Below are 12,332 nucleotides of genomic sequence, written 5' to 3'. Positions count from 1 at the left end.
AGTGAAAATCTCTTGATATAGTGATGTCTTTTCTGGATCTATTGACATAATCCTGTGTTTTTTGTTGATTTTGTTATTTTATGATTAATCATGCTAATTATCTTCCTAATCACAGCCATCCTTGTGACTCTGATATAAATACAATTTGGTTAAACTGAATAATTTTTGAATATATTGCTGAAGTGTCTTTACTAGTTGTGAGGGAGGCATCAGTATTTATTATCAATGACACAACATGGAATTATGGGAAGAATGGTAGAATAATGGAGTCAAAAGACCTACATTCAATTCCTTTCTGATTCATTCTGACTGTGTGACTGCACCCCCCAGCCCCTACCACAAAGCAGGTCACTTATCTTTTACCATAAAGCTTTTCCCCAGGCAAATCCTTGAAACTGTATGTTCCAGAATATTTGCTAATCTGTTTTGATAATTTCATCACTGGGAGCTCTGTATATTTATAAAAAAAATTTTAAATGAAAAATAAAATGAAATGAAAAATTAAAAAAAATAAAAATGACCTGCTTTTTCTAACCTACCTCTTCCATGGATGATGATTTGGTTCAGGGTAAGAACAATCAGTAGGAATGATATGGCTACTTCCTAGATTGGTGCTAATTATAACCCATGCAGGACTTGTCTCCTGTATGATTCTTATCCATATCAGTGCTTAATAATAAGAAGTCCCCCTCTCCATCTGCTAGGACCTTCCCCTCTGAGATTACCCTTCATCTAATCTGTATATCTTGTATATCCCTAGTTTACATATTGTCTCCTCTATTAGAATGTGAGTAAACATCTTAACAGCTAAATTAATAAACTCACAGCTTGCTATGAGGATAAAATGAGATAATATATGGAAGCATTCTTAAGCATATTCTTATGCATATAAGAGAATGTTGTTGATAGGTTTTCCTACTTGATAGAAATTCAGATAACTGATAACTTACAATAATATGAAGACAGAATCAATTCATTGTCAGTACTTTCCATTTATTTTTGAAAAACTGTTTAACACTGAAATTTGACTGCTCAAACACTTTGTTTGGAGACAAAAAACCAAAACAAAATCAAACAATTCACATGTAGTATTGCACATAGAAGCATTGATCTGAGCAGGCTATATGTATCATCAGCTGAAGAAATTGATTTTTCTCAGCTTTAAATGGTCAATTTTTCTTTCCTATAAGTTTAGAAATAGCTATGTCATATATTGCACATTTTTGGCATTCTTATCTATTACAGACAGATTCCATCCTTTTCTCCTATTCCTTATCTCTGTACAATACTATAAATATGAGCCTAGCTATCAAAGGAAAAGGATTGTATGGATTTTTCAGCAAAATTGAAGTTTCATATAAATGAGATCACTGATTCATTTTAATATTTGAGTAAAGAAAATAAACCCTTCAATGTTTAACAAAAACATAGAAATTAGAGATTGAATGATGTTACAAGTCAATTTGCCCCTCTTAGTCTACTGACAGACTTTGAGAGATAGAGACAAAAGAGACAGAGAGACAGATATATAGAGACAGTGAGAGAGACAGAGATCCTATTCAGCTTAACATCATATTTATCAGTAAAAAACAAACAAAAAAAAAACAAAAAAAATGTATTTAGAGAGGTGCAAACTGCATTTGAACCCAGTGTCTTTGTTATGAAATATAATTTTTGGGGGGAGGGGAGGAGCGCTGAGAGGTGATGACAATTACCACATCTCCAGATTTTTACATTCAGGTTATATTCACACAGAAACTCCTTCATTTTGTGCAATGTTACCAAGTGGTCAGCAAACAATAAATAATTTTGAATTCAGTCTCGGTGCTGTTTTAGAATATTATGCTTAACAAAGGCACTATAGAAACATAAAGTGCATAGGGTCATAGATTTAAAAGGACCCTAGAAGTTTTTTAATCTAACTTCCTTGTTTTACAGATGAGGAAACACAGGCTGAGAAGTGAAATGACTTGCCGAAGGTCACATAGCTAATTGCTATCTGAGACAGGACACGAATTCAGATCTTTGTGACAATGCCCAACACTCCACCAAGTTCCATCTAGATTTTTTTTAAAGTTAACTCTTCCTCTGTAGGAGTGATTCTTAATTAATATGACTATAAGATTTTCTGGCTCACAGAAAGATTAGTCTAGGCTTCTTTATTACAGGGTTCCCCAAGACACTCCATTTCTTTCTCAGGGAATAGATGTTGAGATGATAACCTGTACTTAATAGAAACATGTAAGGTCTTTGAAAGGCAGCCTTTGTCCTGGTCTCTCCGCACTAAAGAAGGAAAAGGCCAATAGACTACTTTTGTTGTTGTTTTTTTTTTCTTCCTGAAGTTTCTAAGATTTAATATTCAAGGCTTATTGTCTTTTAAGTGTTTCTTCACCATGGATACCAGATGGACAGAAAGCAAGTATTGAATTCATTCATTTTTCAAACAATTGGGCACATGGTGAAAGTGTCCTTATTTTATCTTTGGTTTAGAGAGAGAAAGCTATTTAAAGGTTAGTCTCCTCCATAACTAGGACCACTTTGAAAATAGTCATCTAGTCCTCCATCTCCATTGTAAACACCTCCAGATCTAAGACCACTTCCATTATCCATCAGATTCTTCTTTAAAATGACTTCCTGGACTTGATCCAAACTTTCCATGACCATAGGAATCTCCCAAACCAAAATCTCCTCATCTTCTTCTCTTAGAACTTTCAACATGAACTGGATTATCCTGGTCCTATAAGAGGTTTTCACTGCTGTCTGAGAATCCATCCACTTTATTAATTTTCTCTCTAGGCATGGACTCTGGGCCTGGGGTGGCTGCTAGAAATCTCTGCAGGAGAAATTCTCCAAGGTGTTTGTGTGCATTTATTAGAATATATATATATATGTGTGTGTGTATATATATATATATATATGTGTGTATATATATATGTATGTATGTATGTATGTTTCCCCTTTAGCATTTTGGTAGCACTTAAGCCTTGTAGTAAGCTGCTGTTGAAGTTGTTGGATTTTTTTCATCCTCTTACTTCCCTTCTTTCTTAATTCGCTCTACTGCATTCAGCAGGTGCTTATTCATATAGCTATCTGATCATATCCTCTGGTTCTTGATCTGATGGTGATGATATCTTATAAGTCATTTCCATCCAGAGACATTTCAGCCTAAGCAGCTGGGCTTTTATAGCAAAGCAGTCTTTAACCACGTCCTAGAGAGACATCTTATCAAGCATCGTAGTGTGCTCAGGTATCAGTCAGGTATCAATATCAGGGAAACTAGGTAAAGACTGGTCCCTCTAGGGCTTTCCAAATGACTCAAGAGATTTCCCAAGTCTCTTACCAATAGAGAAGAGAATGAATGTCTTTAAGGAGAAATTCTTACATGGAGTAAGCAAACCCACTGAGAGACTAGTTTCTTTGAGTTCCAATCACATCCACAATAACGTACTCTCAGTGTTTGGTGGGTTTGCTACAGATCCAGTGTAGCTCTTTCTGGCAGTTGACGCTGCTGACCTCAGTACTTTTAAGGTATGCACAGTTCCCTGATCCTGTGAGGTTGAACCTATAATGGATGAAAGAAGGCCAGAATTAGTGTCAACAGTAAAGGGAGTTAATTTATGGCAACAGAGGCATTTCAAAAAACAAACTAGCGATCTGAGCAATCAGACCATTGAAGAAAACGAAGAGAGGCCTATCCATCCTTCGAGCCAGCTAGGTGGTACAATGTATAGATCACTGGGCCTAGAGGCAAGAAGTCTTGAGCTACATGGTGGAAAATGCTATCCACATCCAGAGAGAACTATGAAGTTTGAATGCAGATCGAAGCATACTGTTTGCTCTTTTTTTTCTTCTGTTTTGTTTTGTTTCTTCTTTCTTGTGGTTCCTCCTATTGGTTCTACATGACTAATGTGAAAATATTTTTAATAGGAATGTATATGTAGAGCCTATAACAGATTGCACACCATCTTGGGGAGGGAGGTGGGAAGGGAGAGGGAGAAAATGTAAAACTGAAAAGCTAATGGAAGTGATTGTTGAAAACTAAAAATAAATGAATTAATTAAAAATATTTTGATAACTAAAAAAAAAGAAGTCTTGAGCTAAAATCCAGCCTTAGACACTTATTAGGTATGTGATTTTTTGGCTAGTCACTTAAACTCTGCCTCAATTTCCTCAACTGTAAAATGGAGACAGTAACAGCACCTACCTCCCAGGGTTGTTGTGAGGATCAGGTGAGATAATAGGTGTAAAGTGTGTTAAGCACAGTGCTAGGCACATAGTAGGTGCTATATAAATACTTATTCCCTTCCCATACCCTTGAAGAAAAGGTATAGAAATGGATTTGAAGTACTGAATTGTTTTATCTGGCATAACAGAGATTTTAATTTCTCATCACCCAAACTAATATGAGCTGTATCATGAACTTATGAAAGATCTCTAAAAATGTCAAATTTCTCTTTGCTAAAGAAACAAATTCAATTCAATCACACTTTCCAAGGGCAATGTCACCAGTTACTCAGGGTCAAAACCTTGCATTCATCCTCAGTTCCCCTCTTTCTGCCTCCCCTCTCTCCAGATATAATTAGTTGCCAGGTGTTGTTAATTCTACCACCACAACAACTCTTACATCTATGATAGTTCTCTCCATTCACACATACGGGAGTTTATTTCAAATCTTTATCAACTCTTCCTTCAGCCATTTTTCAGTTGTGTCTGACCCTTCATGACTTCATTCGGGGTTTTCTTGGCAAAGATACTAGAGTGGTTTGCCATTTACTTCTCTAGCTCATTTTACAGATGAGGAAACTGAGGCAAACAGGGTTACGTGACTTGCCCAGGATCAAACAGCTAGGAAGTGCCTGAGGCCAGATTTGAACTCAAGAAGATGAGTCTTCCTGACTCCAGGCCTGATGCTCCTATATACTGCATTGAGGGGATGGAGGTGAAGTTCCAATAACTTGATTAATCAAGAAAGGCCCTTTGTAGGATCTGACATTTGAATTTATCCTTGCAGATTGAAGGGGGTTCTAAGAGAAGTGGGAGAACATTCTAGGCCTGGGGAAAGACCTATGCAAAGACACAGATGTGGAAGGTGGATAAATCCCTTCCCTTTTCTGGCCTCATTTGTCCCTTTCAGCTCTAAAAATTTATGTTATAAGATCTTAGACCAGCTAGGTGGCACCATAGTGCACAGAGCACTGGCCCTAGAGTCCGGAGGACCTGAGTTCAAATACGGCCTCAGATACTTACTAGCTGTGTGACCCTGGGCAAGTCACTTAACCTTGATTGCCTCCCCTAAATCTTAGATCTAGAGTTCACAGAGACCATAGAGGATGCCTGGTCCAATCCTGTCATTTCATAGAAAACTCTATGAAGTAGGGGTATGTTGAACATATATACATGGAATGGAATAGCGTCGATCTTTTTTTTTTTTTAAGAAATCAAAATCTTGTTCAAAATAGTACTTTGAAAAAGGGAAAGGAAATGATTCCCTACTTATTCTTCTCAACCCCAGCAATGAGAGAATAAATTTCCATCTCAGAACTCACCAGCCGTTGAATTCCTTGCCATTTGTCCATCGCCATGCCTGGCCTCTTTCGTTTCTCAGTCCAATCCAGTGCTCAACATTGCTCGCATATCGTTTGAGAAAAATCTTGAAGAAAGCACATGGGAAGCCATTGTTTTATACTCCAAATAAGTGTGTAATTGAGAAACTGGTTGGTTTCATATGAAATCCTCCTCCCAAACACTGGAGTGATCTTTTCAATGTGTACTGTGAACACAGGGGGTCACACCTTGCAATCATGATAATGACAAAGGGGAGTTAATTCTTATTTTTGGAATCCATAGCATTGAGCTATCTACTGAAATGAGCACTGCAAAGAGTCAATTAGTCTAGCAGAATTTAACAATATTTACTGACTGGCCACTGCATGCTGAACCCTGGTGCATTTGACCAACTCTTCATAGGCCCAAGACACAACCAGTACTTAGAAATTAGTAACACTAAGGCATTGGTCAAATTATGAAGATAGCAAAGTTTGTCTCTGGTGTGTCCAGTCTTCCTATCCTGACTTTTTTCCCAATTCCTTCCAAGGTTTTGTGGTGCTCCTCCTTAATCCTTTCTTGCTTTATTTTTATCTATGAACTGCTCTCAAATGTTTTCTGCACACATAAATGCAAATATATGGCTTAAAGTGTTACCCTTCCGAAGGTAATATGTATTTTTTGACAATGATAGAAGGTCTATGCTAAAAGAATGAAACATAAGCTGAAAAGACAGGAGGAATAAATTGTAATTTAAGGGGGTGGGGTGGGGCGTGTAATATAATCACCAATAGACCAGTAACTTAGGCCTATGATCTTGTCCCTTGGCATATAAGACAAAGCAAATGTAAGGCAGCTAGAGAATTCTGTAAAGAGCACTGGATCTGTGTTAAGAAGATCTGAACTTGAATTTTAGCTACCAATTAAGAGCTATGTAAACACTGACAAATCACTTTTCCACTCAGGCCTCAGTTTCTCCAACTGTAAAATGATGGGCTTTTGATTCAGGGCCTGGAATGCAGCACCTCCTCACTTCTACCTCTTAGAATCCCTAGTTTTCCCTCAATGCTCAGCTCAAAACCATCTCATCTTCTGAATGAGGCTTTTCCTGATATCCCCAACCATTCGTACCACTTCCTTTAAATTGCATTGTAGGTATTCTGTTATATATTTTGCATATTGCTTGCATATGTACATGTTGAATGGTCCATGTTCTCTTTCCTTATAAAATGTAAGCTCCTTGAGGGCAGAGATTGTTTCATATTTTGTCTTTATATTCTATAATGCCTAGCACAGTCCCTGGTATATAGCAGGCACTTAAAAAATACTTGTAGAGTGATCAATTAAAAGCCCATATTCCAGGGTTTTATTTAACCTTGTGTGTTCTTGTGACTCAATTTCCCTATAAGTGACATGATCAACCAACCAGCATTTATTAAGCATTTGTTATGTACCAAGCACTGTTCTATAACTAGGATTACAAAAAAGGCAAAACCAAAAAGCAGTCCTGGCTTTCAAGGAACCTACAGCCTAATGGAGAAACAACATGCAAACAATATGCAAAATCTTCCTTCATAGGCAAGCTATGTGTATCCACAAATAAGAATGATTTAAAAAAACCCTAACATTATAAAATACCTATTTTCATATAGCAAAGTCTTACCAGGTCTTTCTTAGAGTCAATCTGAGCAAGAGTTGAATCATGGGAAGAGCAGGCAGTTTGGCTGGTGGACCAGCTCCCTGTAGTGCTGGAAAAGATGTAACATTTGCCTTGGTATCCAATCCAGGAATCTGGGCATGAGGAAGCAGGAAGATCCAATGGCATCGATGTCACCGATGGAGATGTATTTTGCCTTACATATTTTCCAGGACAGTTGTATTGGCCCACTGCAAATAAAGTCATTAGATATTTTTACAGTGATAATATATACCTCTATGGAACCATATGGCCTGTGTGCTGTGCTAAGTGATAAAATGAAGAGTAGGATTGATGAGAGTGTTCCTTCACAGGAGTAAGGGGCAAATAACCCTCTGTCCAGTGGCATAAGGATGTCATTCCCCTTTGCCCCCAAAATAATGCTCATCCAAGAGTCAAATAGGGTGTTCCGTGTAGTGTCTCCGACCAAAGATGCCAGGTAGTAAATGGTAAAAAGGGAAAGGTTGAGCATACAGTTTGTTCCAACTCAGAATAGCTTTCCCTGGTCACTATGTCTCCCCCTGCTAGAGTGTAATTTTCTTGAGTGCAGAGAATATCTTTTTTATATTCATATCCCCAAAATTTAGTACAGTGCTTGACACAAAATTAATGTACCCTTAATAAAAATGTTTAATCATCCATTCATTCATCCACCCAAACAACTCATTCCTTAATCATTCTGGATAACTAGGAAGTTGCTGTAGGAAAGGGGCTATAACCGAATCCAAAAAGAGCTCACCCACCTGACAAGGCAATTATTGTTATGACCAAAGTGACAATAATGATGACAGCAAGAACAGCACATGGAACAGGAACCTGTAGGGAGCCATCTGACTTGGTGGTCATCATGGAATTCCTGGTCTGTACTGAAAGAAAGGAAATCAGTGATCAGCCAAGTCACGGAAGCAGTTGATGTTTTGGGCATCTATCGTGTCACTGATAAACAAACATGCCTCCCTTGGCTCCTGGCCTAACTAGCTAATTTACTTATCTGTCTTTTGGTGTCTGGGGTTGAGAAGATTCTTGGAAAGACATTTGGACAAAAATAAAGGGAGTCAGACAAGACTCTAATTTATGCCCTAGGTTTAGGAAAATAACAACTTATTTTTAAATAATATGAATTTTAATAATTAAGTGCCTCCTTAAGCAAGGTGCTGGGGATACAAAGCCAGAACAAACTAGCAAACAAACCACCAAAACAGTCCCTGCCCTGAAAAGACTTACCTCCAATGGCAGTCATACTTACACAAAGATAAGTAAATTCAGGTAGAGTCAAATACCCAAATGCATTTGTGATCCTATCCATTTGGAAGCTCCCTCCAAAGATGCAGATTATAGCTCATCCATTCCAGCTCTAGGTTTATGAAAAGATTAGACTGGCTATATATTTTTTTTTATTCTTTTGGTGAAGATAAAGGAAGGTCTCTTAAAAACCCAAATCTACAAAGAAGACTTCAGTGGTTGTTGTTTTTTAATGTGCTAGGGTCCGTATCATTGAGCTATTTACTATAATGAATAGCATAAAGGGTCAACTAGTCTAATGGAATTTAATAATATTTACTGACTGGCCACTATACTCTAAACCTTGTTGCATTCAACCAACTTTATATAAAGAAACTGTGCTTAATTTTTTAAAGAGGTGAAACACTGAAAAGAAGTCTCCAAAATTTAAAAAAAAAATCTTTTTACTGATAATGTTTTAAAACAACACTTATATGGCACTTTAGTATTTGTACAACACTTTTTTTTCACATTAGCTCCATGAGGCAAGTAGTAATTATGATTATCCTGAATTTATAATTTAGGAATTATACACAAGTGCTAAGTATCAGAACCAGGATTTGAACCTGAGTAGTCTCACTTTAAATACATGGCTTTCCCTGACCCCAACCCCTTTAATACCAATGTTCTTTCTTTCTATAATAAAGCTAGAGTGGTCCACTCAACATCATGATAAAGTGAGGAAGCAGCCCTCCAAAGACTCTGAGTGGAGCCCTCATGGCAAATTTATGAGAGGAAATGGACAAGAATCCCATAGGATGAGCTGGCATGGATGAACTATAATCTGCATCTTCGGAGGGAGCTTCCGATGCATTTGAGTGTTTGAGTCTACCTGAGTTTACTTATCTTTGTGCAAGTATGGTTCCCATTGGATGTAAGTCTTTTCAGGTCAGGGACTGTTTTGGTGGTTTGTTTGCTAGTTTGTTCTGGCTTTGGATCCCAAGTACCTTGCTTAAGGAGGCACTTAATCAATTATTAAAATTCATATTATTTAAAAATAAGTTGTTATAAACCATTAAACAAGCACTTAATAAATGCTTGCTGAATTAAGTTAAAGTGAGTTTTACTTGTGCAGATGACTTTTGTAACTGAAAATCATAAGTCAGTAGGCAACATTTCTGGAAATCACAGTGGTTTTTTCAGTGATGGTTTTTATTTATTGTTGTTGGTTTTTTCTCATTGTTATTACAGCTTCAAAAGCTCAATGTTCAGCTTTCACCATGGATGAACATGACCTGTTGCTTCTTTGAGGTTTATTTATTTGTTTTTCCATCTATACCCATACATAGGTGAAAAATTAGAGGTGAAAAATTCATACAGTGCCTTTTGGTCTCCATAGGACCTTTTTATACATTATCTTATTTAATCTTCAAAAGAATCCTGTGGATTTGGTTGTGCAGGTATTATTACTCTCATTTTACAGTATTGCTGTCACTTCTGTCCTGTGTGATTCTATCTTCTCTGAGCCTCTCTAGGCTGATATTTCTTTCGCACTCCTACAAGGGCTGCATCACTGGATGCAGCTTTCAGACTGTACATTAACAATTTCAGAGTTCTTTTTAGGTTGGTTTCATTTCTCACCTTCTGATAGCCACTGACACTGCTGCCTCTCTAACCACAATGTCAGACTAGGTTTCATAGCATGTCTTCAATCACTTGAATGCTTCCCTTCATCCCCCTCCTCTTTCCAACCCATATCAGCTCAGCTGCAGTAACCGTGAATGAGCAAAAGATCAAAGTGACAGGGAGCACATAACTGATCTTATCATTGGATACATGGTTCAGTTTTGAGCTACTTTGACCCACAGTTCAGCTCATATCACAGGTGAATTCCCACTATCCCAACATCATTTCTGAGAACCTTTCAGAAACTTTCTAAAGGTTCTTTCTGGAACAGATGTGAAAAAAGACAAGAAAATCCCCCTCTCACACATATTTTCTATAAAATCCCCCAAGAATGATGTTTAATTGTCCAGATCAACTAGATAGCCAAAAAGAGATGGAGACAGGGACTATGGATTCACCAGTCAATTGATTGTGTCAGGTCAGTTAGAGTTCTTGAGCTGGCCCCCAGGTATTTCCCCTCCTCTGAACCTAGCCATCTCTTCCTTTATAATTTGCTGCTCAGTTTGGGTTAAAAAGAATTGGTGTACCTGCTTCACTGAAATGGTGATATGACTTACAGGAATAACTTGGCTTTGACTTCTGGTCTTCAGTCAGTCAAGGACTGCTTGTTCAATGTCTAGAAATGCCTTTACACAACACAGTAGTTTGATATTTGAAGACTTCAAGAGAATTTTCTCAGTTTTACTCTTCCTACAATAGGCTCTATGACTGAATAGTTTTTAGATATGGTAGCACCCTTGTTCCCAATTTCCTAAGTTCCTCTTGGCTGTGATGGGAGGAAGAAGGGAAGATGAATGAGAGCTTCAAGAGGAGGTTTTCAAAAATATGAATGAAAATAACAAAACCCTAAAGATATGAATGTTTCAGAAAGAGAACAGTCTGGGAAAGGAAAGGATAGAAATAAAAGAAGTAGATACAGAAAAAAAAACAATGAGAAAGAAGGAGAAGATGTGGATTCAAATGTTTTCAATGAGAGGATGAATGAAAAAAAAAACCAGATATATCATGTAGAAATAGATGATGATGAAGAAGAAAATGAAACAAAACTATCAGGGAGGTGCCAATTCAGACAATTCTTTCATGTCAATTTTCCTGCAGATTGCATTTGCCTGTGTGGCTGTGCAAGGCAGGATTCCTGCTCACCTCTTGTCCTGGAAGCAGATAGAGGAAGCTGGCAGAGGATGGGACACTTGAAAAGGCAGAAGAAATGAAGAGAGCTAGTCAAAAGTGGAGGTTAATAGTAAGGAAAAAAGAAATAGTACCCATTGAGATAGGAAGCATCAAATTTCCTGAAATGATCATCTGGGCTGAGCAGGTGGAAGTATCAGGAGAAATTATGTGGATTGGGGGAAGGAGGGATGAAGTGAGAGAAACCAAGCAACCGATCAATCAACCAAGGTGATTTGAGTTGAGACCGTGAAAACATTCTTGAGAATATCTATCTTTCTAGAACTTTCTCACACCTCAGACACTTCCACATATATAAATCTTTTTCCAAGGCTTTCCTATATCACTCTGACTGAAGCAGGTCTGGATCCAGGCTTAAATATATATATTGATGATGACAGCGGGGACAGGAGAAGACAACTGTCATTTTCCTAATTGAGTTAATGTCATTATGTATACAAATCTCTCTCCATTCTTCTCTTGTTCATTCTTATAATTTCTATTTAAAAGATTTTAGTTTAAAAAGATAAAATCTGGCTTACTTTGAATTCCTCTTTCCATGTGCAAGGAACTGTTTTCTTCTCCAGAAAGTTCTTCTCTTGTTTGCATCTTTCTCGTTCACGATCTCTTGACAGATCCCAAGTGTAGCCCTTGCTGAGGTTCTTGTGCCTGTGTTGATACTCAGAACAGACACAGTCACTTATATTCCGTTATATTATCTCCGCCCCCTTTTTCATTTCCTCCTTCCCCAATTCATCTTTAATTTACGGTTCAGTGGCCCAGACACTGTTCATGTTGTATGGTGAGGGTGTGGTTTTCCCATTAAGTCTGAACCCTTCTTCCTCATGGCTGTAGGTATAACAGGAGGGGCTTGAAAACAGAGAATCTCTTGCTTTTAATGGGTCAGATCAAAAGAAACTCTCAAGAGCTGGGGAGAAAGATAGGTTAGGAGACAATAGAACTCAGTTGATTTGGGATAAATGGTTGCACATGTTAGATATGAGTTCCAGTTTTGACC

At 37.6% G+C, this 12,332-nt stretch overlaps 1 protein-coding gene across 1 annotated transcript; it reads right to left on the bottom strand.

Annotated features, from left to right (window-relative positions):
* Nucleotides 1–972: 972 nt before the first annotated feature.
* LOC114038944 (early activation antigen CD69-like) lies at nucleotides 973–12,012 on the bottom strand. The gene is made up of 5 exons (XM_027856474.1): nucleotides 11,857–12,012; nucleotides 7,984–8,106; nucleotides 7,208–7,431; nucleotides 5,547–5,650; nucleotides 973–3,562 (listed from the first exon to the last, which is right to left on the bottom strand). Exons 1-5 carry the CDS (start codon nucleotides 11,921–11,923, stop codon nucleotides 3,451–3,453), a joined length of 630 nt encoding a protein of 209 aa, XP_027712275.1. The 5' UTR covers nucleotides 11,924–12,012; the 3' UTR covers nucleotides 973–3,450.
* Nucleotides 12,013–12,332: the final 320 nt, after the last annotated feature.

Source organism: Vombatus ursinus, unplaced genomic scaffold (genome assembly GCF_900497805.2).
Source record: "Vombatus ursinus unplaced genomic scaffold, bare-nosed wombat genome assembly UNPS02011431.1, whole genome shotgun sequence".
Lineage (NCBI taxonomy): Eukaryota > Metazoa > Chordata > Mammalia > Diprotodontia > Vombatidae > Vombatus > Vombatus ursinus.
The sequence above is the reverse complement of the archived record's forward strand: the minus strand, read 5'-3'. Positions and strand labels throughout refer to the sequence as shown.